Here is a 27,831-nt window from a genome sequence, read left to right as displayed (position 1 = left end):
TTTTTCCCATATTATGACCTCGTCTTTCCCTTGCTTAGATTTGTTTGCTGGCAAACCGTTTCTTCTGATGTTCTCTGGCCCTATTTTTCGGATCAACAACACGGAGGTTTCAAAAGTTACCAGTTTCCCCTATTTCCGAGAAACTCTCTTCAACTTCAATTTGATACAAGCTGTCAAAAACAGACACAATTTGCATTTGCACACAATTTCAACATTAAATCATGAGTTATTGACGCATATCTAATTTGAAATCAAAGTTTCCAGATTTTCTTCAGAATCTCTGTAAACAATTTCATAGGAATTTGTGGTATTTTATTTCATTCCATTTCATTGATTTTACTCTCTGCTCTTTGAAGATAAAGTTGGTAACTTCTTACACCAATACACATTTTCTGAAAACTGGTTCCAAAACAAAAATTGAAAAATCATTTCACTTTCCAAAAAAATAAAATAAGCTGAAAATCGACTAAAATTTACCGCAGAAATACTCTTTAATACAAAGAAATTGCAAAAAATTGGGAACAGAAAAATGTATTTGACTTAAATAATATGACTTAAACATAAATTTTTTTAAGATAGTTTATTAACAAAAAGATTAACCTTTTCAAGTTTTCACAGTTATAAAGAAAATTTGTCATAATAACATTTTTTCCAACAAAAAAAAAAACAAAAAAAATTCACAGATCTATTTTTTTGGAAAAATACGAGCTTACGAGTTGTGCTCATTAGCTAGTTGTTGAATTTAATAGGGCAAATTCATAGACACTGTTTAAGCTGTTTTAAAGAAAAACTCGAGTTCATCCCATTTAAATTACATTGAATAAACCCCAGTTTAAGTTAAACAAGAACTATGAATATGTCCCAATTTGTTTTATTTTTCAAATTTTGTTTAGATATTTCAAACTACTTTTTTCAACTTTTGTTTATACTGAAATACTGATGTAAATTTCAATGCCCACTTGAATTCCGCATCAAAATATCATTTTTGCAAAAAAAAAACAAAAATGGATTTGCGAGGCTTGCACTTTTAGCCGATAATTTAAACAAATAGTTGTCAGTCCTAAAACAAAATAATGTTGATTTTGAGAGATGCCAAATTAATATGTTGAGGTGTATTTCGACTTTTTCAGGTTTCACGATACTTAAAACCATTGCTATATCTACAGAACAGTTTGAACAAAAAAAAAAAAAAAGCAAGAATTTTTGATAGCTAGAAATAAAAATTTACAACTTGCATGGAAAGTTTTGTGCGTATAATTTGATTAACACCAATAAATTTGTTCATTTTAAACAATGTGTGTGACAATCATTTCCAAAATACAACTGTACCCTGCCGGACTCTGTCCTTAAGTTTAACTCATATTGTACGTATTTTTTTTATTAAATAATGTAACATAAGAACTCATACTTAAATTCTATTTTAACTGGTTTCGTTTATTTTAATGGATTTTTTTTTGTTTGGAATGCAACATTTTTTTGCAATATATAATATAATTTGTATTATTTATATTAATTTTCATCTTTTTTATATTAAACTTTTATTACATGCATTTATCAGGTGTAGTTTTAAAGTTATATAATAATTTCATTTTGAAATTTGTATTTTTATATAAATAAAGAAATTATAATAAGTATATATTTACAAATACAAAATAATACAAAAATTCTTATTTTTTTTTCCTTAGTTAGAAATAGTAAAAACATATATATATGTATAAAATAGATTTTTTTTTTCCTTAAATTACAGTGCTCGAGAGTATTGTTTCTCACCTTACATCAGATTCTTGAGTGTAAATTTTTCTGCTGAATGTTATGATTAGAGTAGATTCTGAGATGTGATCATTAGCGATGGTTTTTTTAAGTTTTTCTTCATCAAGTCGTTGCATTTTAATTTGTTTGTCATTATTATTTGAAATATTATTATTGAAATTATTTTGAATTAGACAATTTAGTTTAGTAGATTCCCAGTATTGAATATGATAGATATCTGTTTGATGAGGATGAGAATGATGACTTTTGTAATGATTAGCGTGATGTTGATTTGATTTAAGATCTACTATTGAAGCATTTTTTTTAAATCGATCATGATTAGAATACTGTTGCGGGGATTGAAATTCGATTATCATTGTTGTTCGATGAGTATATTTTGAGAACAAATTTAGGCATTTTATGAGGAGTGCTGTGACGCAAAATATTATTGCCTTGATTATATTGTTGATTGTTTGGGTCAGATGCGATTGACAACATTCGGTATTTTCTGATACTGTCTGATAAATACTATAGCAGATAAAAATGTTGATAGGTAAACTAATAGATAATGATTTGGAGACATTTGATGATGTGCTTGTCCCGCGCGCTGCATTGCTGCTGGGAATTCCCCTGGAAACAGAATGAGAAACACCTATTTAATTTAAATCTTTTTTGCTGTTCTATGACCGTGTGAATATATGTTTATAATACTGTTTTTATATATGTAACGTTAAGAATTAAAAAATTTAAAATAAAAGAAGACGAATGGGAAAGAAGTAAGAAAGATAAATTATTCATTTCTTTAATAAGCTGAAACTAAATGTTGCTGAGAATAATGCTGCTGCTGAATCAGAATGGATATAGGGAAACAATCAAGCAAAGGGCACTTATCGGTTTGCTGGTGGAATTTAAAACTTAAGGATGAGAAAGTGGAACCATACAATTTCTCAATTAAGTATTTTCAGTAACACTAAATGATGTTTTTTATATTCCAGAAAATAGTGGAAATTTGTTGTTTGTTCGGAAACTGCTCGATGAAGATTTGATGCCTTTGACTTCAAAAAGGATTTATGTGTAATAAGACATTCTTCGTTCAAGTCCTTATGAGTTACGGAATTCAGTAAGATGTATTCAGTGGCGTATTGAGGGGGGTGTGGGGGGAGGCTCAAGCCCCCCCCCCAAGCCTTCAAGATCATGTTATTATTTTGCTGATTTCATCATAATGTACATGATTAACTGAAACGTGTTCGTAAATCTTAGAGATTTAGAATTAGCACAGATGCTCGAGCCCCCTCCAAATTCTGAAACGGCTGTTTGTGTTTGTTTGAGTATGAACCTTAGCTGACGTTGAGGGTTGAGGTAATTTTTTTTTCGGATGTTATTCCAATTCCGAATTCTTCAGATCATTATTTTAGTATTTTGACGTCGAATTACATCACCGTTTAATTTTGAAAAACTTCTTATTTATATTTACTTTTTTTTTTAAATAATATTTTTCTCAAAGGTATTGGAAATAGAAATTTTTTTATATCTCAAAATCTAAGTGGTCAACAGGTTAACAGCAAATTCCAGTTTGCGCTTCTGATTTGGATTAAAAAGCAACATATTATTACGAACAAATGTAAACATATATTTCGGATTAAACATCAAAAAGAAATTCATTCAAAATAAGTTTTTGAGACTTTCACGTTCTGCATTTCACTTTTTGGGCATTCACTTGCCGAAAGTAAAATTAGGTGTTCTGCATTTTTTCACTCATTTAGATTTTCTGATCGAATTCAAAATTCTGTTCCTGAATTTTGGGCCCTTTTCAATGAATCTGCAATTGAAAAAGCAGCAGTAATTTCACTTTAGAAACAGAATAAAAATTGAATATCTTTCAGTTTTGACAGTGAGAAGCAATTTGGAAGTTTTCGAAATCGATCAAAATGAAGAATATTGATATTTCATTTCACGTGAAATTGAAAAGAGATTTGAATATACTTTTGGTAGAATTGCGGAACATGGGCGTATATATCGAAAATAGTGGTGAATATAGCTCAAAAACTATTGACGTGATAGGAATAAATCTGTAAACAGTTTTGGATTCAGCACATGACAAAGTTCGAATGAAATAAAGTGTTTTTTGTTTAAGGATGACTCAACTCCTTGCTGTTTGTGTAAAATGTTTGGGAAACAAGAACTTTGAAAACACTCTAGGTACTCTGAATGTGAAAGAAGGAGACAGTAGTACGAATCTGTCGAGAGCACTAAAATCCTACTATAGGTACCACTTTCAGTATCACAGCACAGCGGTTCACTCTCGATCAAAGATGAATAAAAATGAATCGTTTATTTCAGAAACAGCATAAGTCCATGAGCACTAACTTTTCAGGAGCAACAAAAAACTGTATGTTAAAACTCCACAACACTTCAAATTTAGAGTATGCCGAGTTATAATCTAGCTAAAGACAAATTTAAAAACCTTTAAAATATAAACCTTTTTTCAAGTCTAAGCGGGTTTTTAAGCCTTTAAAGTCGCTGGACTTATGTCGTTTCTGCTCAAAACGACTTTTTGTTGGTAAAACTTTTGTTTTCATCTAGCTATAGCTTTTGAACCCTGCTTCTGATTTTAATGAATAAAATAGCAGTAGATAGATTAAATCTTTACCTCTTCATTGATGTATAATTTTCAATCTTGCGTGTCATAATGGCTGGCAAAATAATTAAAAACTGGTAAAATGTCATATATTCAAGAGTAAAACACGTTGCCACCGCGAGGAAATCTGGCTATAACTTTTGAGCCCTGAGTTCAATTTTAATGAATTAAATAGATATAGATAGAGTAATTTCTTACCTTTTTAAAGATGTATAACAAAAGGGTGTGCGTTTCAAGATTGCTGCCAAAATAACTTAAAACTGTTAAAAAGTCAAGTATTTAGTAGTCAAAAATGTTGTCACCGGGTGAAATATTTCCATATATTTTGAACCCTTTTCTTTCAGTTTTCGTATTTGGGGGGGGGGGGGGGGGGGGGGGTCTGACATACTTAATTTTTTTCCAGAAGATGAATAACTATACATAACTGAGAAATCTCCAAAAAAAAAATTTTGGGAAAAATGGACTTATGCTGTTTCTGAAATAAACTATTCAAATTGAGAAACGTTTTATCCTCTAAAAAAGTTGTTAAAAAATTTTCCAGCCCCCTCCAAAATTTTTTCTGGATACGCCACTGGGTCTATTCAGTATTTGTGCGATTTTAAAGATTAACTTTTCCGAAACAGTCAACCACCTACTGCAATAATGTTGCTCCACTTGATGCTATACATCAAGCAAGCTTTATATGATAACCTTTATAAAAATGATTTTACTAGATATACCATGGTTTATCTCAAGGGCGAATTGTCAAAAAATCAGCAATAACAGTTACAAATAAAGTGAAGTATCATACTTCAAGTCAAGTTTATTTATGTATAGTAATAGTAAGGTTCAATAGAAAAATCAAATGTTTAACAAAGACAGTTTTTATCATCATATTTCTCATACATATTTCTCTCGGTGCCTGCCGGTGTGCTCGGATTTTTTTTCCAGATATAATTGGTGATTACTGATTAATTTGAACTGAAAAAAAGGTTTTGATTTATTAGTTTAAGGACTCAATTGTTTTCTTTTTTCTTTCTTTTTATCATAATTTTACTTATTGCATGATCGTTTGTTTATTTGTGAGGTGGTGCTTTTCATGGGAAAGGGGAGATATATACAAGAGTTTACCTCAAGTTCTTTCTGTTATTTTATTCATATGTTTTAACAACTCTTAAAATTCCTGAATGGTGACTTAAACGAAACTACACTGAGGGAAAATTCACCATAAAACTACGTAAAATCAATGAAAACCACATTTATTTAACTATTATTCGGAATAATTTTGTGTTGAAGATGAACATTTTAAAATTAACGTGAAAAAAGGTTAATTTTTGATGGTTTCGTATCTTAAAGTCGCATAAATCAAAGTTGTTCATCTTTGAAACAACGATGTTACAACTTCAATTTATTTTTACCCTCAGTGTATTTACATGAGATAGCCACCAGATTTCAGATTTTGAAATTGAAGGAAACAAACAGTTGGTGTGCTTATTGAAGAAAAGCATCTATGGACTGAAACAAGTAGCAAGGGCTTGGAACGAGGCAATACATACACCATACAGTTCTCATAGTTGCTCAGTTTCTTCGAAGTCAAAGGAAAATGGATCCTTGTTTCTGTTCAAAGGCGGAAAATAGTGAGTGGTGTTTCATTCTTATATATTTTGACAATATCATTGTTGAGAACAAACCAAAACACTTCATTTATACAACGGAAAAGAAACTCTCAGGTAATGAATAATGAAGAAATTGAGTGATATTACTGGGATAAAAGAGGGAATAGTTTAAATCAAGAAAATTGTATTCAGAAAATGGCATGCGAATTTTTGGTCTGGCCGACTCCAAGTATTCAAAAAATGCAACGAACCTAAATTATGGAAAGCAGATTGATGATTCCGAAGTTTTGATGGATAACGGTAAATGCCAAGAACTAATTGTGTGCTTTCAATATGTTTCAGTGAACAGAAGGCCTAACATATGTATCTGTACAAGCTTTTAAATTATTTTTTATAGAATATCAGTCCAGGTACTTCCCTATTTTATGATATCTATCATAGAAGAATTGAAAATATGATCAAGTTTCTACTTCACCTTTCACCACTTGAGAATTTAAAATAGATAACAATAATTGATCGTAGTAAAATTGGAAGAAATTTTTGATTTGAAAAACAAACATCTTAAATCTGTTTTTAAGATACAGCCAAACAAGCAATTTTCGTAAATCATTGCCATCATATTTTTAGTCTAGGTACATCTTAACTCGTATAGAAATTGTAAGTATTTTTCAGATAACGAAGAGAAATATTATAAACTATTAGCAATCTTTAAATCAGCTTGTTAATTATTTCAATCCTTATTTTCGAGAGTAAAAACTATTCTTTTTTATAAATAAGTTAAAAAGTTTTATGATCTGAAAGTGTTTTTTGTTGTATTTTCATTAAATAAACTGTTTTCGAAGTACTTGGTCAAAAGCACTATTTTTCAATAAAATTATAAAGTATGAGGCCATATGAGATTCCTTTATTATATATTTACTACATATAACAATTTTCTGTCCATTTTTAAGGGATTATAATATCAATATGGTTATTCACTAAGCTGTTCCTGAAAATAAATTATTTTAATTTCAATTAATATTATTTTTAAGCGGTTTAAAAAATATTTGAAAACCAATTCGGTTATATTTTAACGCTCTTTATTTTCTGTAGAAATTCCTTAAAAGTGTTAATTAAAAATAATTATTATTTTGAATTCGCCAGTTTACAGCTCAAGTTCCACGCATGATTTCTCATGAAAACAAACAATCATGAAAAATTATGAGGAATCATTGTGGTGTAATGTTAAATAAAAGTTGACACTACATAAATATTTTCATATGTGGGTTTGGGAAGCAAAGTAAGTACGTAGTTTTAATCAATTTCTGGGTATTTTGAAACTAAATGCCAACTTAATAGGAACTTGGTTGTTTTCTCACTTACTACAGAAAAGTATTTTCATAAGGTTCATATATAGGACCTGTTGATGTTTTAACCATTTTAACTATTCATGAGCAGAAAGGAGGTCTTTGCTAAGTTATTTTAACGAGACTTTTTTTTTATATTGATTCTCTTTAATTATACTTACCATTCAACACATGAACTGTCACTCCTTTGCTTTTGGAATTAGACGGATTGCATTGATACTGTCCAGAATCAGAAGGTCTAGCAGATTTAATCAGTAGAAATGATGTAGTTGTTTCGCCTTTATTTGTTACTACTGATACCCCACCTCGCGGTGAATCGTAGTTAATAATCTAGAAGAAAAAAAGAAAATCATAAAAAAATATTTTAATATACCTAATATCAATTTTTTGTTAATATCAATTTTAAAAAGGTAAACGATCCAGAAAAAAGCTTTTTCTCTCCACCTTTAAATAATATTTACTAACTAAAAATTTTGAAAAATTATGAATGAAATATCTGAGTTGACAGACGTCATCCTACCTCTTTCAATAGATAGCACATTTATGCAATTATGAATTAAAACCTTGAATCGAATATGAACTTTATGAGCTTAAATTTCAGTTATGATTTCGACAAAATAAATAAATTGTGTCCAAATATGAATGTAATACTGCATTTTATTAACTTTTATGTAAGTATTTAAATTGTGTATACTCATACGTGCATGAAATAAAGTTAAAAATACACAAACAAGTTGTTTACTAACTCGAACACAGTGAAACATATCAACTTTGAACTTTCTATTCACTAAAACTAAACCAAAATAAATTTCGAATATGATAAAATACAGAATTTATTAATGAGTTCAAAACAGTGAAATCAATGTTTAACTTTCGTAGCAATTGAGTTGTTTTTTTTTAATAGCGATGTTATTGTGCAGAAAAGGTCTTTATCTCTTATAAATACATTTTTGCGCAAAAATAACGATATTAAAAAATAAGTTAAACATGAGTATCTATTGAAAACAAAAATACGGCTTGTATTTAGGGGCGCTCACTAGACTTTCTTTGACTCAAAATTATCTGCCCCCGAAACTAAGAAAAAAATATTTATATGAAAATAACTCAGCAACCGGACGCCAGACCTCCAAAAAACATTTTCGGCTTCACTTATGATTAGAGCTTAAAAATTATTTTCCTTTGATATCTCACTTGATTAAGAGAAAAAAAAATGTGCCTTTAGCTAAGTCATTCTGTACTGTTTGTCTGCACATTATGCCGATTTAAAGTTATTGCAATTGATTTCCTTGTCAAAAACTAAATTATTCAAAAAATAGTGACATAGAGGCAGTTTTTTGAAGAAAAAAATAAAAATAGTTGAGACTCTGGATTATAAATCCCGAAAAAGATTTTTTTGTATTTCCCCATTTTTATAATATTTTTCCACAGTAATAACCTTTTCAAGAAAAGATTTCAAACAATATCAATGTTGTTTTGATTTTTTTACAATTCTCAAAAAAAAAAAAAAAATCCTTCAACTTTTTGAAAATCACGCCTCTAAAAAAATAAAGCATTCGTTAAAGTTCCAAAAAAATTAAAACATTTTTTTCAAAAAAGCTTGTTTAGAACACAAAAAATTAAAATTCAACTATAATTAGGTACCTAATGTTACGAAAGTAAAAATATTAAAATAAAACCTTGATATTTGGCATTTTTCTCAATAAATTTGAAGATACATACTTTAAAAACTACTCGAAATAAAAACAGCTTTTAAATTTAACTTTGTACAAATACTTTTACCAAAAATCGTAAAAAGCACCGTTTTCTCGTCCTATCCTCTTTTTGTCCACCCCCACCCAACAGGAATTTGCAGCCCAATTGATTTTTTCCATCATCACATTCAGCTTTGGCCAAAAGTATTAGCAGAAGAACATATTCACCGGAATTGCTTTTAAATTTCAATATGGTTCCGCTTTCACTCAAGAACTCATATTATTGCCTATTTACACTTGAAAACTTATTTATACGCCCATTTTCTAGAGAGGAAAACATGATGGATACATTCTTCTTTTTATTTTCTGATTAATTTTTAATTTGAATTCTTTGTGGAAGGTTATGTAAACTGATTGATTTCAATCATCAAAACTTGTTCTCCCATTAGCTTTATTATAAATTGAAAACTTTTCTCGACATCAATTTGTCTTTGTGCCATTCTCAAATCAATGACCAGCCAAAAGTTAAACGTTATAGGCATTCAATTGTATTTGAATCATTTATTGATTACAATCATCAGTTTCTCAAAAGAATTTGAATTGAAAAAAGTTGTAAAAAAAAAAGTTTAAATTTCTAGACAACCAAATAAAATTTCAGCAATTCCCCTGATAAAGATGCAAAAACAGGTTTTGGGAATAAAAACTTCAATCAAGGATATTTGAGTTTGCAATTTTAATCATATCGTCCGTCCGTCCCCTTAATGATAGAAGCATGAATTTGCAAATTAAATTTTGTTGAAGTTATTAGTTTTTTTTAGCTACGTAGATTATTTCGATATGTTTACTTGTTTGCTAAATCAAATTTTTATTTTGTATCTATTGTTTTTATAAAAAAAATGTATTTGCTTTTGAAAAGGACTATGGATATTCTTACTATGGTAATTTAACCTATTTTTTTTTAATCCCTTAAATTTTAAGTTTGAGACACATCATGTGGTCCCTGTGGTTGTTTTATGGTTAAAAGCATTTAGGGATTAATTTATTGAGTTTTGTAATGTTTCCAAAATTTAAATTTTTTAAAAATCTTCTCGCCTCGTCATATATGTCAAGAAATATGTAACTCATGCGACAATTGAAAAAAAAAAACCATAACACTTTATCTTACGACATTATTACATTTCACCTCATTTTTAAGGAAGGAATTGCAAAATATGCTGGAGGCAGTAAATGACAATTTAAGTCGTGTGGGAGGTTTAAAATTTAGCTAAGGATACATTTTTGACGTTTATACATGTGTGTTAAAATAAAAAATTTATCTTTGGTGGAATTAAGCTGTGCATATATTCAAATAAGTGTTTGACGTTGCTAAGTAGTACTTTCAAGCTGCAAAACTAAAGAATTAATGCCATTAAAACATTTGACAATAAATTTAGTCTTTTATAATGAAATTTATTTTCACTAACGATTTTGTTCATAATCATTAAAGTGCATTTAATCTTAAATAAAAATAATAACACAGACCCAAAAAATAAAAAAGTGCCAGTACCTACTTTTAGTTTATAGGACTCTTGGCGTGGTGTGCCCATTTATTTATTTATTTAGCTACAAATTTACAAATTAATTAGATTTGATGTCGTAAAATTCTATATAATTCCTGTTTTACACAATACTTTGATATATTAAAATCAATAACATTAAAATAACACTGGTCAACAAGGTTTTTGCCACAAGAACCAAAATATACTTTTCTATAGGTTTTTGATGTGATGAACTCGAATCCGAAGTCAGAAATATTACCGTTAGAAAATGCCAAAAAACGTCATTTTGGCTGTTTTCGAGGTTATGTTTTTATGTGGGGTAATTTATTATAAATACATTTGAAAGGGTATCAATAAGAACTGGTTTTATTCTTCCAAAGACTGTTTAAATCTTTCCGATATCTCTTTTACTGCCCGAGATATTTAAAAATTAAGTAGCGTTCCTTAACTCAGAAAAAGCACTGGCCAACCAAATTAAACTTTTTTTGCCACAAGAACCAAAATATACTTTTCTAAAAGTTTTTGGGTTGTTGAACTCGAATCCGCAATCAAAAAAATTCTATTAGCCTCCGTTCTTAAGATATTACCGTTTTAAAGTTCAAAAAAAGGTTTTTTTTTTATAACGGTTATATTTTAAGAACAGAGGCTAAAAGAATTTTTCTGATTGCGGATTCGAGTTCAGTAACCCAAAAACTTCTAGAAAAGTATATTTTGGTTCTTGTGGCAAACATTTTATGACATGTGACTTAAACTTTAGATTAAATTTAGTTTCTCTTTGGCTTATTAACTGAAACTTAAGATTTCTCGAGCAATAAAAGAGATATCGGGAAAATTTAAACAGTTTTGGAAAGAAGAACATCTGTTCTTATAATCACCGTTTCAAGTTTGTTTATAATGAATTACCCCACATAAGAACAGAAGCTTGAAAACATCCAAAATGGCGTTTTTTTAGCATATTATAATGGTAATATCTCAAAAACGGAGGCCAATCAAATTTTTCTGACTTCAGATTCGAGTTCAACACATCAAAAACCTCTAGAAAAGTATATCTTGGTTCTTGTGGCAAAAGAAAAGTTCAATTTTGTTGACTAGTGTAATTATTAAAAGCTGTACACGCAGCAAACAGAGGTTCATGAATTCCATAATTCTTTCTGTTAAATCTTAAATTTAGTAAATAAATTGATCTTAATGATCTTGGATAAATATTTATGTTGAGTTGTGACAAAAGATAATTTGAGTCGATCGTTCCCATTAAAACATCATATACAAATAAAATTTTTGTAACAGTTCTTCTGTCAGCTAGTGATGGCAAATTAATTAAGGCTAGGCGTTGGTTATAAGGTGGTAGATTTGTGCTATTATATCATGGTAGATGTCGAAGGGCATAAAGCAAGAATTGTTTTTGTACAGGCTCTAATCGGTTGATATTAGATTGGAAACATGGACTCCAAACACAACTGCAATATTCTATACTTGACCGCACAAGAGAACAGTATAAAGTCTTTAAGATGTCTGGGTTACGAAATTCTTTTGAAAAACGGCACACAAACCCTAACCTGCATTTAGATTTATTTATTACGTGATCAATATGTTTATTAAAGTCTAGTTTTTGGTCCATTACAACGCCAAGATCACAGAAGCTATCAACTCGTTCAAGAGGTTGATTACACAACATATAAACATTTAAGAAGGGTAACTGTTTACGTGTAAAAGTCATGCACTTACACTTAGATACATTTAGTTCCATATCATTAACACTACACCAAAAAATCTCTTTGTAACAGTTCAGATTCGTTGTTATTTTTGTACGATAGGCGAGCATCATCAGCAAACAAAAGAAGGTCCGAGAATTGTACAGTGTTGTGTAAGTCATGTATAAACAATACAAACAAAAATGGTCCAATATGGCTTCCTTGGGGAACACCGGAACGCACAATTATCTTTTTTGATGTTTTGTTTTTAAAATTAACATTTTGTGTTCTTCAACATAGGTACGACTCCAGCTAAACTAAAAACCAAGAAGGCATTCTAATGATCTGCAGTTTTTTTTCAAAAGTAAATCATGGTTGACACGATCAAACGCTTTCGAAAAATCCAAGTATGCAACGTTAGTTTGATATGTATTTTGATTCTTCACAATAACATCTGAGCAAAACTCCATCAGGTTAGTAATGATAAACGGTTGAATGGACCAACGCATTTATAAAATGAATAAAGGAATATGTTATGGAGCTTTATTCATTCACACACATGCCTATTAGCTATGTTTTTAAGCAGGACAAAACACACTCAAGTAGTGTTGAGTAGTGGTTTTCTGATACAAAACCAGTAGATTGGCCCGTCCAAAGTCCGGACTTGACTTGCAGATATTAAAAAAAAATCTAAAAGCTTTATTTTTTTCTAAAATCTTTAGTTTTAATTCAATTTAATCTATAAATGTCTTGTGTAACAAAAAACATTCGGAATTTTTTTTTTTTTGAAAATCGTTAAAGCCGTTTATTATTAAAATTTGTTCTACCTAGGTAATACATATCGTCGGCGTAAAGCCAAATTATTCTAAGTCCTTAAGAAATCCTATATACTTAGAACAATTTTGCTTTACGCCGACGATATGTACATATATAAAACTAATCAAATTTTTTTACAAAAAAAAAAATCATTCATCCGTTGGCAAAACATTGATTAAAAAAAAAATTATAAACTTTTCGGCCATTCCATTTGAACTTTTAGGACATTTTCACGCTTATTATCCAGTTTATCTTGTTGAAGAAGCAATATTTTTTCTTGGTGGGTCTTAAGGACTCATGATAAAGTTGATGTTCTAAAAGTTTCAAGACTAATTCAAGGTAGCAAAATTATTAACAGACAAAGACGGTAACGGAGAAGACTTGTACGCGCCTTCTCCGTTACCGCTTTAGCTGTGAATAATTTAGCTACGTTTAATTAGTTTTTCGTGAAACTTCTAGACAATCAACTTTATAATGAGCCCTTAACACCTACCAAGTTTAAAGAAAAATTATTGCTTCTTCAACGAGATAGACTGAAAACAAGGTCAATATGTCTTCTCCGTAACTTTGGAATGGCCGTTTAAAAAAAAAAAAATCAAAAGAAATGTTTTGAATTTTTGTTTAAGCGTTAAAGTTGCAAATACGTTATTGTTCAAAGATTTTCTTTAAAATTGGTATCGTCTCTTACGATATCAAGAAAACGGTCCTGCAGGTATCGTTTATAGGTAGCGATACAAAAAAACATTTTTTTTTATATCGAAAGTAGGGCCTTGTTAGCCACAGTACCTACACGTATCCTTTTTTTTTATTCGTTTGAGTCGTTTTCGATATGATGGTTAAATGAAAAGTGGTATCCTTTTTTTATCCGTGTAGGCCAATAAAAGCTCAAGATGCATTATAAATTATTTTATGATTTTCATAACGATTTTATCAGTTTATAGCGTTTAATATTCCTGATCCACAAAAAAAGAAAAAAAAAAAATGATGGAAAAACAATTATGTACAGTACATAACATTATTATTTTGTATTATTTCGTTATTCTTGTAATTATTGTGGTTTATTAATCCTTTCTGTGCAATAATTTTTACAAAATCATATCCCAATGCCACCGTACCCTTTCCTTCAAGTTGCAACGTAGGAAGCAACTTCGGTGTTCGCAAAACAATTTATTTGAAAAATGGAGGGGTTGGTTTTAATTCTGGTGCTCATTATAATCAAATACTTATTTTATATAATGGTTAACTTATAAACTTACCGCACTGTTATGATTCCAAAATATATATGCTGGTGGTTCAGGCGAATTGAGTATAACACATGTCAGATTGATTGTTGAGCCACTTTCAATATACAGATCTGGAGCACCAATTATCTGGGTTGACGGTTCTGCAAAAAAATTAAAAAAAAAGAAAACGAGTAAATAATTGATTAAAAAAAAACGTATTATTGTTCTCAAAATTAAATTGCATCTAACACTATTTTAATTATGATTTATAAGGGATAATTTTTCATTGTGTTTTTTTTTTACAAAATGTTTTGTATATCCTTCCTATATAACTTCTATAATAACTCTTACTCTTACAGATTAAACACTAAAACACAATAAAACATATCAACTTAACCTTCTTTAATCTGTTTGAGTATAATAGAGGTTTCTTTAGATTTGAAAAAAAAAAAGGAATTTTAATAATCGGTGTTAGATCATGAATCTTTACTTGACCTGAATGCACTATACACTGCTTAAACCTTCTATGCAATTTTTTTTTTAATTTTCAAAAGAAAACAAAGTAAAAACAATTGATTATCTCATAATACATATATGTATATTCCTATACATTGTAGGGAAAAATGTTTAAAGAAATCAAATCATGTTGAGTACATAGTGTAAATAATAAAAAAAAAATAGAAACATGTTTGAGATTTTATCTTTGAAATTGTCAACAAAAGCTTGACGTTTTTATGAAAAAGAAGGTCAGGATGCCATAACAATAAACAATATAAAAGGATAGAAAAGCGACATGTGTAATGGTTCACCACATATAGTCGTGTTTTACTTTATTTAGCAAAATTTTATACATACACACAAGACAAGTATCTGCAATACACAAACTGCTTAGAAAAACAATAGACAAACCCATGCCAAGGAGAAAATTATCTTTTCTTAGGAACCAACCTATAAAGAAGATTACTTTTATTCATATTTTTTGACTTTATCAGCGTGTTGATTTATTTTGTATTGTGTTTTTTTTTTTCTCTGATTAAATTAATGTTTTGAACCTAGAGGAGTTTCTGCATTGTATTAAATAGAAAATTTAGAGTATACATAGGTACATTTTATATGTACAATCTACCTTTTTTTATAATATTATGTAATTTGTTTATTCAACCGTATGATTCTATTATACTTCTAAGGTATCAGCTCTCAAAATACCTTTGTCTAACGACAAATAATTCAAGTTAAGAGTATTTTTCTTTATTATTTTCATTTAAATTTCTTTATTCCCTAAAATATTCTGCATAAATAATTTTGTTGTTTTTTTATATCCGTTTTGAAATACTTGGAATTGCTTTGTATTCCAAACAAAATCAATTTTAGAATATTAGCCCGCACCATGCGCCATTTAAATAAGAAATGCCAATTTTTCAAAATCTGTAAATATGCTCAAAAGTATTTCTTATGTGATTTGAATAACATGATAGGTAGGGAAAATAATAATAATTAAACTTGAAAATTTTGTGTTCAAATTTTAATGTCATTGTTGTGTTCTTTTTTAAGATTTTAAAACTTCTAAGAAAATTGAACACATAGGTATATAAAATCTGGCAAGACATCGCTAATTTTCATACAAATTATGTAACACATATACACTATATATAATAAGAACTTTTAAAAAATGAAAAGAAAACTTTTAGTATATATTTTCTCGAAAAAAACTACAGTTGTGAATGTACGATTTTATCATTGGCGTTGGTTTGAGTTTTTCTTAAATATTAACACGCAATTAAAAAAAATCACAAATCTTCATCGTATTTGACCGATTTGATAATGCGCGTTCCTTGTGTCAAAGCTTTCGTTTCGACGTTGATTTTTGGAACACCCTGTATAAATAACTAATTAATAATATTTGTATATATTAAAATATTGATTGATATATATTTTTTGACTTTACACCTTAATCTTAAAAAAGGAATGAAAATTGTCAAAATACAGCTTACAGTCAGATTAATACTACATACATATTTATTTGGTAACTGTGGTGTATACGTAACCTTTTTGTCCTAATGGGAACGGGTCGTTATTCTGTATTCCTAAATTCTGTATGACCAAAATTCTATATTTCAATAACAAATTCTATATGAACATAATTCTGTATTCCATTATTCTGCTTTTCTGTTATTCTGTATTTCAAAATTCTGTAAATCCAAAATTAATTTGGGAGGCACATTTTCTTCAAAGAAAATACCAAAAATCTGTACTCCAAAATTCTGTAAATGATAAAAGAAAAATTGTTTTGATAATGAAAAAAAAATGCGCACTATTTTTCATTATCGAAACAATTTTTCTTTTATCATTTACAAAATTTTGGAATGCAGAATTTTGTATTTACAGAATTTTAGAATACAGAATTTTGAATTTACAGAATTTTAAAATACAGATTTTTGAATTTACACAGAGAAAAATAGACCACATAAAATAGAACAAAAACAATAAGATTTCTCTATGGTTTTTATGGACGACCAGGCCGGGAATCGAACTGGAGACTTCAAATCATTCACGATTTTTGTTCTAGTGCTAAGTTGCAACTTTTCAGTCAAATTTCAATAAGATTTTCTCTATAAAAATAATAAGAAATCTCCTTAAAAAAACCTTATTAATCGTTGATTTTAATAAGATTTCCTTATGAAATGTATGGACGGTAAAACAATATGGCAATCTGTTAGTTTTTAGCGGGTCATATTTTTCTCTGTGTACAGCATTTTAAAATACAGAATTTTGGAATACAGAAATTTGGAATCTGAATTTTGGCACATACAGAATTTCGACCCCAACCCAATAATAATATCACAAAGTAAATTGATATTTTATAGACATTTTCGAAACTATAACTAAGATCTTTGATAGTTTAACTATATACTGAAAAGTCTACAAAAAAAATGTCTAGGAATCTTAGGAATCTTATGAGTAGATTGAAAAAAGCTCATACATATAAAATTAGGGTGGTCCTTAACACAAAATTAATGAAGAGATCCGCTCAATCGTCTCCAAATAAATAAAAAAAATCCTCTAATTTGTTCAGATTTGTATCTATACCCCTAACTCGCCCTGTAGCAAAGTGAAATTCTTGTACTTACTACAAACAAATAGGTAAATAAAAAAAAAAACAGTAAAAAAAATGTATTTATTTATTTGTAGACGATTGAGAGAATGTCTTCATTAATTTTGTGTTAAGGAACACCCTAATGTACATTGGACAAAATGTTACGTATACACCACAGTTACCGATTTAAAAGTACTAATTTTACTATAAACAGTATTTTGCCAATTTTCATTCCATTTGTAAAATTAAGGTATCAAACAAAATTAATCTTATGGAGAACTTGTGAACATATTGACAATTCCAATTTGTACAAACTTGAGTGAGTAAAAATAACGGTTAGCATAACATTTTTCATTTTATTTGTTTGTTTGTTTTTTTTTTTTGCTGTTATTCATAAAGTTTTTTATTGTCCTAGAACAATTTGAATTGAATTAATTATTTTTATGTAGCTCTTTTCTATAAATTCAATGTAAAACATAATAATTATTTTCTCCAAAGTTATTGTGCCAATTGAATTTTGATTTTTAGGAACATAGATCCGTCTTCCTTAAATTTTCATTTTTTAACTTTTGTATAACTTTGAGATACATACATACATTATGTAGATGTACATATAATGATAATCCCTCATAATCGATATTTGCTTTTCATATTTTTTAACCATAAATTTATACTATGCTATTTTAATTATATTTGAAATAGTTTGTGCACTTACCTACGACATTAAGGTGAATATAATGACTCATATGTGGTGTTGTAGATACTTGACATTCGTAAATACCAGAATCTCTATGTTGTGGATATTTGATCTGTAAGATCCAATCCTCAGTCTGTGGTTGATGGATTGCACGGAAACGTTGATCGGATGTATATGTGTAACGGCCAACTGTTAACAGATGGATATCGCGATGTCGCACCCATGAAACTTGCAACAACATCTGGAAAGAAAAAATTAATACGTTGTATGTATTGATTTAAAATATATTAATTAAATCAGTGACGTAAAAAAAAAAAGAAATGAAAATGGTGAAATATTTTACAGATTCAGAACTTCTATCAATCTTCTGTCTGAGCAGTTATAAAATGGAATTTATACTAAAAAATGTTTTTCAATATGATATCAATCATTTTATTCTTAAGTAATACATCACTTCATTGTTCATTCAGTTTGAATTGAAAATCAAAAACCCTCTTTCTTTCAATACCAGTAGATAGTATGTTTTTTTTAAGTTTATTTCTCACGTAGACAGATTGATTGCGTGTTACTCTATCAAAAAAAGGATATCACAGAAACCAATTCCATTCCATTTTTGAATAAAGTTAATTCAACCTTGTGTTATAATATCCTGTACATGTACATTTTGTGTGAGCTATCTGTCAAAAAAACATCAATTGCAGATGGTGACTTTAGTCACCAGACTTGAGATATACCTACTCTGACATTTTACATTCACAGAATGTTTTTTATCATCATCGGTTTCTTCCAAGGAGATAAGCTACTTTGTTTTTGACGGTTAGTGCTCATAAAGTATTTTTCTTGTTTTTTTTTTTTTATTGTTTCAAAATACACAACCAATGATAGTTGTTTTGTAACAAAACTATTTAATGTATTGTACAGGGCCCCCTTAAATCCGATCTGGTTAATTATAAAGAGTTTTTTTTGTCTTGTACAAGCTATTTATTTATATTTCGAAATAAAAGTAAATGAAACATTTTTTAACTCGAGTCCTTTCTTTTAATTATTTTTCATAGAAATAACTGTCGATATAAGTTACAAATCACACAATTTTGTAACTTATATTGGGTTTCAAATAACCTTCCAACTATAGTTGAAACTAGTGCACTTCGAACTTCAAATAAATAAAATTTTAACAAGAAATATTCATGCATGTATTTATTTTTTTTTGAACTGCCTTACGTGAACTAATTTCTTGGTACTTTTTTTAGAATTTCCTTGGCTCTGACATTCGTTGGGGGCCCTGCTGCACTCCCCAACTGCCCCAATTGTGTGTACGCACTCTTATGGTATTTAGAATATACGGGCCAATATTGTTTATTTAATTAAATAAATATTGAGACTTGGCGTCTTGTAGTAGAAAAAAGACCGAACAATACGTGAACTGGTATCTATACTCCGAATAAACCTCTTTTCAATACTGGATTAAAACATTGGCGTGGGAAAAATTTTTAAAAGTCGTTGCCATATTCATATTTTGCGTGCTTATAATCCAAAACTAATTTATTTACTGGATTAGAAAATATATATTGGAATCTTCAAAAACTGCAAGGAAAATTTAAAATCTATAAACCTTTTTCAAAAATTAAATTTTATTTTTTTGCAGTTTTTTAAAGGACAATTTTTTATTACAGTTATGATCCTTTTTGTTCAATATTGCAAAATTTGAAGTCTTTGGGAAAGGTGTTTTTGACTCAATTTTTCTTACTATCTGAATTTAATTTTTGACTAAATTTCTGAAAACTTTACTTAAAAAAATCACCTGCCAATTTTTGCCTATTTGAGTGTTTACTATTTATTATTTATTCTTATTCATTTATGGCTAAAACTCGAAAGAAATAAAATTTTTTTTGTTGTATCCTTAAAAATGCGAGTTAGATGTGGTCTTATGGTGTATACAAAAGAAATAATCGAAAATTCAAGATTTTTCATTAAGGGGGTACGGTATCCGCTGATTTGCAATAAATTAACGTTTTTCAAAAAGAGTTGGTTGAACCGTTGTCAAAAAACTTTTAAAAATCAAAAAAGGTATCTTTTGAAAACTTTACGCAACTTTAAAATTACGGTTGCTTTAATGCTTCCTTCTTAAAATGTTCATTTAAATCAAAATGCTTCTAAGGGAAATACCGAAAAATATCGTCTATATATTGTAAAAACCATCACAAAAAAAAAAAAAAACAGTTGACACATTTTTCATCACAACTTATTTCAAGTGAATGAATCTCTCATTATTATAAGTACTTTACAAACCCAAATATAAATTGAATTTATGGTTTTCATAAAGTTTTAAAATATTGCCATTAATATTGAGCTCAATATCATACGTTGAACAGTAAATTCACCGTAAATATTTGTATTTTATATTGGCTAAGTATGTATAGAAATACAACAAAAACAACATCAGTCAAAAAAGCTTTTCAGCAATCTAACCAAAATCACAACTCTTTAAGCACATCAATCAATGTCAGGACCAACTTTGGAAACAAGATGGTGGTTCTTTTTTTTCATACTTAAATGGATGCTGATTCTTCCTCTTCACTGGATTTTAAACCGACAAAGACTAAAGTATAGCACAGCGCAGGTATATAATAACAACCACCAGGTGCACCCAGAGGGGAGCATAACTATCCCCAGAAATGATTTATCACATATTTGAAAAACGTTCAGTCGTTCGCCTTTATTGTTGGTATATCGGGAGTTGCATAGACAAAGAGTGTGTCATGTGTTTTGAATATAAAATTTATATACATCCATCCATACATTTCTAAGCAATGAAAATTCTACATTGAAATATCACTTATTTTCATTTAAAAATAAAATCAAAACAAAACAAAGCATTTTTCAAACTGTATAGTCTATCTATAGTGACTATCCCACTACGATTATAGAAGTATGATCAAACAGGAAAGCATTTACTGGATGATAAATGGAGTTCCTTAAATAAGGGATTTAGCATACTAGAATTTAACATTCTATTATTCTAATTTAACCGTTTGGTAATAAATGTTTAGTTTTATAGTTATATTTAAGATGATTTTCATCAATCTAAATAATAGACCACCATCATTAATGAAAAATAAAAAGCCGTCATTGATCCGACCCCTTCAAAAAAATTTACTTTTGGTTAAAGGTAACATAAACGAGTTTTTCGCGATTTTCGAAAAAAGTACGTCACAGTCACTTATTCTTACTAATGAAAGAAGATAGGGGAGAGTGGGGCAGTTTTGAACACTTTTTGCTTTCGCAACTGCTAGAAAGATATTTGTTCGATTTATTGATCTGTTAAGTTTACTTATATGAAGCAGTGATATTGAACTTTGATTTTAAATTATATCTGGTTATTTTAGCATATTATTTATATTTAATTTTAATTTTTAACCAATATTAGGTCTTATGTTCAAAAGTGCCCCATGTATGGGGCAAGAAAAATTCATTTAAAATATATCTTAGAAAAATGGTATTCATACCATTTATGCTTCTCAGAGTAAAATAGATTTATTTTCAATATATATAGATATATTTCTAGACATTAAATCCAAATGTTAACAAAGCGAATGTTCTTCATGTACCAGGAGCATTAATTGGCGTAGGTAGCTTGACTTTAATTTCTATAACGCTTAAGCGGTATATAATCGAGTTCTCATCGAGAACAGTCTAGCAGAACTTAAAGAATTCAGGCATTTTTTTAAATCTTCAATTATGTTGTACATATTCCCATTTTTTCTTTAATTTTGCTCACAAATACTAGTTTCATTATTTTTTTTTATAAGAACATTACGATTTATAAAATAAAACACATTCAAGTGTCCTTAAAATGTCTGATACAAAATGCTCGGGGCGGTTTTGAACATGTTCAAAAGTGCCCCACCATACTTGTTCAAAACTGCCCCCACTGTGTCAACGACATAAAATGTTGAATAAATATTTAACATTAATATATTCATTCAAAAATTCACCGTCAATTAGTTTAAAATTCATTAACCATTAACAAAAATTGTATTGCGTTTTGAAATCACGTACCAATTTTTTTTTAAACTCTTACAACTAAAAAACTGAAATAATGCAAAATCACTATAAAAATCACCTTCCACCTATAAATCTGAAAGTTAGCCGAGATAACGATGGAAAGTCATTGACATTTATGGATATCGTGTTGACGGGTTCAAATATCGAAATACTTCTAAAAAAGATTGATAGGTATACTAAAACTTTATATGCAGTGTTCAAATGTGCCCCGTGTTCAAAACTGCCCCACTCTCCCCTACTAAGAAATAAGCATACAAAAGGTCCGTATGCGAGATATTAACCAAAACCAGTCGAAAATGTTTTTTTCATAGTTTTAAGAACAACTTTTAGCACTTTTTACGAAAACAAAAATAGGCTTGGAATTTCTGTCATACAGCTTTTTTGACGTGATAACGCCTTATAAATCGATGAACCATGGCAGTCACCACAAAAAAGTGACGCCATTTTCTAACGTTACACTCTCGAACTTTCGCAGTGCGGCATTAAATTTCAATTAAAAATAAACTATTAGAGACACAAAAATCTTCTATAGCTTATTTGAAAGATAATAATCTAAAGCTTAATCAAAATGAAGGATTTTTAAAAATTCCGTCATTTAATATGGTAAACAGGGGTAAAACGGAAAGATGAAATTTGGGCTAAAATCTAAAGATAGATGAGATTAATTTAAGAATAACTGCAAAAAAATTTAAAACTAAGCTATAACGTTTTGTTTGAACGTTGTACACGTGTTGGGGCTATGACAAAATGATGATTTTGGGAAAGGAATTTTTTTTTGACAATTCTAAAGATGCCAGGTGAAAGATGAGGGAAAAAAATTAGGCGTCTGATACGGATTTTTTTCCAACACTCTGCGTTTCGAAATATGAATTTTTGAAAAACAACTTGTTTTTTAGGGGTATTTTTGGGTAATTTTTGATTTTTAGCTTTTTTTTTGAGCGTTCAAAAAATCTCAAACTTACTTGCCTTATGCATACATGTGCAAAAACTTGGTTTTAAAAAACACGTTTTTTACCGTTTTTAACTGATTTTCATCGTTTTTTATTTTTATCTTTTTTTCTTAAATAGATACAGGAATAAAGTATATGGAGTAATGATAGACCATGACTATGTGTGTGCGAAATTTCAATCATTTTCGTGAACACAATTTTGAGATAAAGGTAAAACAAAATTTTAGGATTCAACAGGTTATAACTTTTGACCAAGAGCTGATAGAAATTTTATTAAACCTTTATGAGCATCCTAATACAAATACCTTTCATATCACACATAACGGTAGACTAACTACAAGCTACACAATGTTAAATCAAGAAACTTGCGAAAAACCTCAAAACACCAGTGGAGATCTGTTGCCCCCCGAACAGCCACCAGTGTGGGAAGTACCGTAATCTCAGTCTGGAAATTCGACATGGTTGACTTTAAAAAATTCTTACTTCTCTTGTAGGCATCTTTAAAATGAGATTGATACGTCATATGAAAGGTGAAATAATAAGCTTTCACATGGTATTTATATTTTTTATAAGTTGTCAAACAAAAAAATTGATTCCATAGCCTGAGAACATAAAAATAAATGTTTTTTTGCTTTTTTTAATGAAATTTGATCTAGTTCAAAAAATTCTAGCTCTTTTTGTAGATGTCTCATAAAACTGATCGATATATATATTTTGAGCTAAGACAATAAGCTTTCAGATGGTATAAAATTTTGTATAGGTTGTTAGGGAAAAAAATGGAATTAATGACGTGAGAAGATAAAAATTCATGTTTTTTTTTTACTTTTTTTGATGAAAATGATTGTTTTCATTAAATTATTTTTATACTTTTTGCGCATTGCAAACATTTAAAAATGGTTTTATTCATAAGAAGAAATACTTGGCTTTTAAATTGCATAATTTTTTTTGTAAGCTTTTAAAATAAAAAAAAATTAATTTAAAAAAGGTATTTTTTATTAGCTTTTTCTTGTAAATTATGATTGTTTGATATAAGTAAACGCTTCAATTGACTCATTTTAAACAAAGGCACACAACCTGTTTTCTGATGACGTTATCACGTAAAATCATCGTCCGTAATCCGGCCTTACAGACAACCTCTTTTTTTTTAAGGTCAGAAGCGATGAACGTCACTTTTGTGGTAAAACCTGTGGTTTTCAAAACTTCTAGTAGTCATATTAAATTTACTTTTGCCCGATGAGTATAATGTTTTTGCAGTGGACAACCACCCTATCTTTTTAAAAAAGGGTAAGAAAATCGACTTTACTCAATTTTGTGTAGTCAAAAAAGGCCGAAATCTCATTCAAAATGGGGTTCTATTATTCAAGTCTTATGTTCTAAAAGCTGCAGTATCATACTATTGGCTTTCAATTCAAATTTTGATTTAAAAATAACCTAGATTAAGGAATAAATTAAGTCTTATATTAATATTGTTACTCACAGTTTTGTTTCCAAGATTTTTGACTCTGCAATTCAAGTAAGCTGTCTTTCCAAGTAACGCGGTTATGTTTTTTGATGAAGCTTTATCAAAGTACGGACCATTTCTGTTTTCTTCATTTACTTCAATTGTATTTCTATGTACACTGGATGAAGATCCCTTGTAATTACTTCCTCCACTATTTCTACTTGTGGTTGTAATCGCTGTTGAGCTACTACTGCTACTTGTGCCAATAGTTGTTGCTGTAACTGAATTACTGCTTGCTATCATAGCATTTTCATTTGAACTGCTTACTGTTCGATTCACACGATTACCATTGCTAATGTTGCTAGCATTTAAATTAGCTGCAGTATCGACACCATTTCCCGAAAGTGCATTTAAACTATTTGCTGCTTTTGGTTTTAACGAAGAATCCCGCTGCGCCGCATGAACTATAAAAAAAAAGAAGAAAACGTAAACATTATTTTATTAATAAAAAATAATATACTATATTGCAACAATAAGATACAACCGCATTGCGTTGTTCGCAGTGGATTTTCCTAGCACACATACAAATTTCCGGTTCAAATTATGTTTTGATGTGGAAAATTAAATTTTAATACAAATACAAAATTTATAACCCAAAAATTGAACACAGACTCAAAGCATACTACAAAAAAAATGTATTTCAAAATAAATTTTAATTTTCGGTAAAAATGTTTGCAGTGAACAGAACACACAATTTAAAGCGTACGGAAGGCTGGACAACACAAATTTTTATTTATCCTGTCGTGGCTTAAGATGTAAAAAACGACACTGTAAGTGATGCCTCTTATATTTGGTTCGATTAATTGGTCATGAGTAAAAATTTTGTACTGTGTAAGTTTTCAACAGAAAAAAATACGTATACGCCGCAGTGACCAATTAAGAAAAGCTTTTAAAATAGATCTTTTGTATTTTGTGGCTTCGGACGATAAGATTAAAATGAGGCTAAATTTTTGAAGCTTATCTAATATACCTGAAATAAATCTGAAAACTAAAAGATTTATTACTGTTTTTCTATTTTGAGGGATCAAACTTTTGAGATGAAATGAAACACCTTTTTTTGCAGTTGTAAATGATGTAGGTACTTCTAATCACTTTTCAATGAGCAAAATCAAATTCTCTTGAGTTGAAAATTGTATTAATTAATATCGTTTAAATATTAGTTAAACTATAAAAAAGTTTCATTAACAATAAATAAATTAAAATAAAAAAACATTTAAATTAGTTTTGGATATTTTGTGTTGCCAAGTAATGAGACGAAAATTAACCAGATTGGTCCTATGGCAGAAAGTATGTATAAGTATGAAAGAAGCTTTGTGTTTGATTGCTGTAGACGTAGAGAGATGCCAAACTTGATCGAGTCTCTATGCAAAAGCCATGTCGGCAGTATTGAAGCCGCTGGGATTCTGAACTTAGTATTCACCATTTTAGTTTAACTACTTTTTTCTTGTTTTTTCTTTCACGTTTCTAAGATTTTGAGTGATTACTGATTTGAAATAAAGAAGAGAATCTCTCTTCTGCGAAGCGTTCTATCTGTCATGTTTGTGCTAATAAAACGCTTTACTACAGAACGTCGTTTTTAGTTTGCTGTCAACGGCCTTAGATTCTTCTTTTCTAAAAGGAGGCGCTTCAGTGAACGTCAATTAATTGTCATGAGACTTTCAGTCCTGGAAATTTTATTGAATTCGGTGGACATGTTCAGATTTTATTAGTTTAAAACCGATAGTTTAAAAAAATTTGAACTACACCGTATTACATCTTGATCTATCGGCAGGATATTACTATAAGGGGCAACAAAGTTATGATCATTTTAATGCTACACAAAGATAAAAATTACGCAGGGATAATTTTACTTCTGGTATATTTAACTTTATTTCTGGTGTATTTAACTAATTTCTGGTATAATGAAACTAGGTACATAATGATTAAATATACTAGAAGTTAAGTTATCCGCGGCGTTAATATTTCTCCGTATAGAGCTACTTATAAACATTGAATTATAATATTTTTCTTCAGTCTGTTTGTATTATTATTAACTATAAGAGGATTTTTTTTAGATAAAGGCAAAAATAATAATTTTTAAATTTTATAAAATTAAATTAAAAAAATATTTTTAAACTTAAAAAAAAAAAAAATATTACTCACCAGTACTTCCCGAAACAACAACTAGTATTAAAATCAGCGTGGTAAACATTGCTGCAGACCTCGTTGTTGGCAACATTAGATTCAATATATTTCTCGTCTTTTTCCACTTTCTCGATTGAATAGCTGTCTTTAGAGTTGGTTTTCTCTTCCACCACATTTTTTCTTGTATATCCGCTGTAGCTGTTGTTGTTGTTGTTGTTGTTATGTTCTTATGCTTTTGTTGTTGTTGTCCATGATTCTGGTGCAGATGTTCTTGCCGTTGATGATGATAAAAAGTTTTTAGAGCGTTATTAACCGATTGCGTTGCCATAATATAATATATCGTCGTCCTTTCCTCCTTCAATATATACCTAGCTTGGTATGAAATTTTTATAGATCCAAAAAAACACAACGTTACTGAGTTGGAAAGTTTTATCCTTGTTTTTTGTTTATATCCTATTTTTGTTTGCTGTAGATTTCATTATTTTTATAATACCTTTGCCCATGTAACGTATATAACAAAGTTTCAATTTCAACCTAACGCCCATACCAACGAAAATAATATTATGATTGGTCTAACAGAAGGGGTTGTTGTTGATGTTTTTAGGTTATCCATTTATCTTTCATTTGCTTTATTATTGTTAATATAATTTTTTTTTTGGTCCTTGGAATATTTCATGGTATAGACATACACCTCTAGCCTTTTTGTCAAGTAATGTTTGTTTGCTATTTTGAATTTCCACAGTTAGAGAAGGAAATTTTTCACACTACCTACTTACTCCTGTAAGTAAAGTGTATATTATCTCTTCGGGAATATTCCTTCAACACATTATACTGGATTGTTCTAAACTGCCTTTTTATCCAAGGATGAAATATTGTAGCCTCAAGAAACAAAAAAAAAAAAAAAAAAGAAAACAAAAATTGATACAAATAATCAAATTTTGTGCGCGGGTGATATTTGGTTTATTGCGGATGTTTTTTTTTTTTTTTTTTTTAGCTTCCCAAATTGCTTTAGGCGAATAAGCTTCTTCTCAAGATATTTTCTATTTTCCTTTAACTTATTTTTCTTCACCCACACAAATTGAGGTTTCCTTTAAGGATATGGTTATAAATACA

At 29.1% G+C, this 27,831-nt stretch overlaps 1 protein-coding gene across 5 annotated transcripts; it reads right to left on the bottom strand.

Moving 5' to 3' along the window:
- Window positions 1-917: 917 nt before the first annotated feature.
- Window positions 918-27,606, bottom strand: LOC129913494 (uncharacterized). Of its 5 annotated transcripts, none has more exons than XM_055992207.1 (6): window positions 26,737-27,606; window positions 24,571-24,998; window positions 18,097-18,319; window positions 14,321-14,448; window positions 7,490-7,658; window positions 918-2,401 (listed from the first exon to the last, which is right to left on the bottom strand). In XM_055992207.1, exons 1-6 carry the CDS (start codon window positions 27,044-27,046, stop codon window positions 1,767-1,769), a joined length of 1,893 nt encoding a protein of 630 aa, XP_055848182.1. In that variant the 5' UTR covers window positions 27,047-27,606; the 3' UTR covers window positions 918-1,766. The 5 variants fall into 5 exon arrangements, with proteins under 5 accessions (XP_055848182.1, XP_055848183.1, XP_055848184.1 ...); XM_055992208.1 differs by lacking the exon at window positions 26,737-27,606 and adding an exon at window positions 25,120-25,243; XM_055992209.1 differs by lacking the exon at window positions 26,737-27,606 and adding an exon at window positions 25,079-25,193.
- Between the last annotated feature and the right edge of the window lie 225 nt (window positions 27,607-27,831).

This window comes from Episyrphus balteatus, chromosome 3, assembly GCF_945859705.1.
Source record: "Episyrphus balteatus chromosome 3, idEpiBalt1.1, whole genome shotgun sequence".
Classification (NCBI taxonomy): Eukaryota; Metazoa; Arthropoda; class Insecta; order Diptera; family Syrphidae; genus Episyrphus; species Episyrphus balteatus.
The sequence above is the reverse complement of the archived record's forward strand: the minus strand, read 5'-3'. Positions and strand labels throughout refer to the sequence as shown.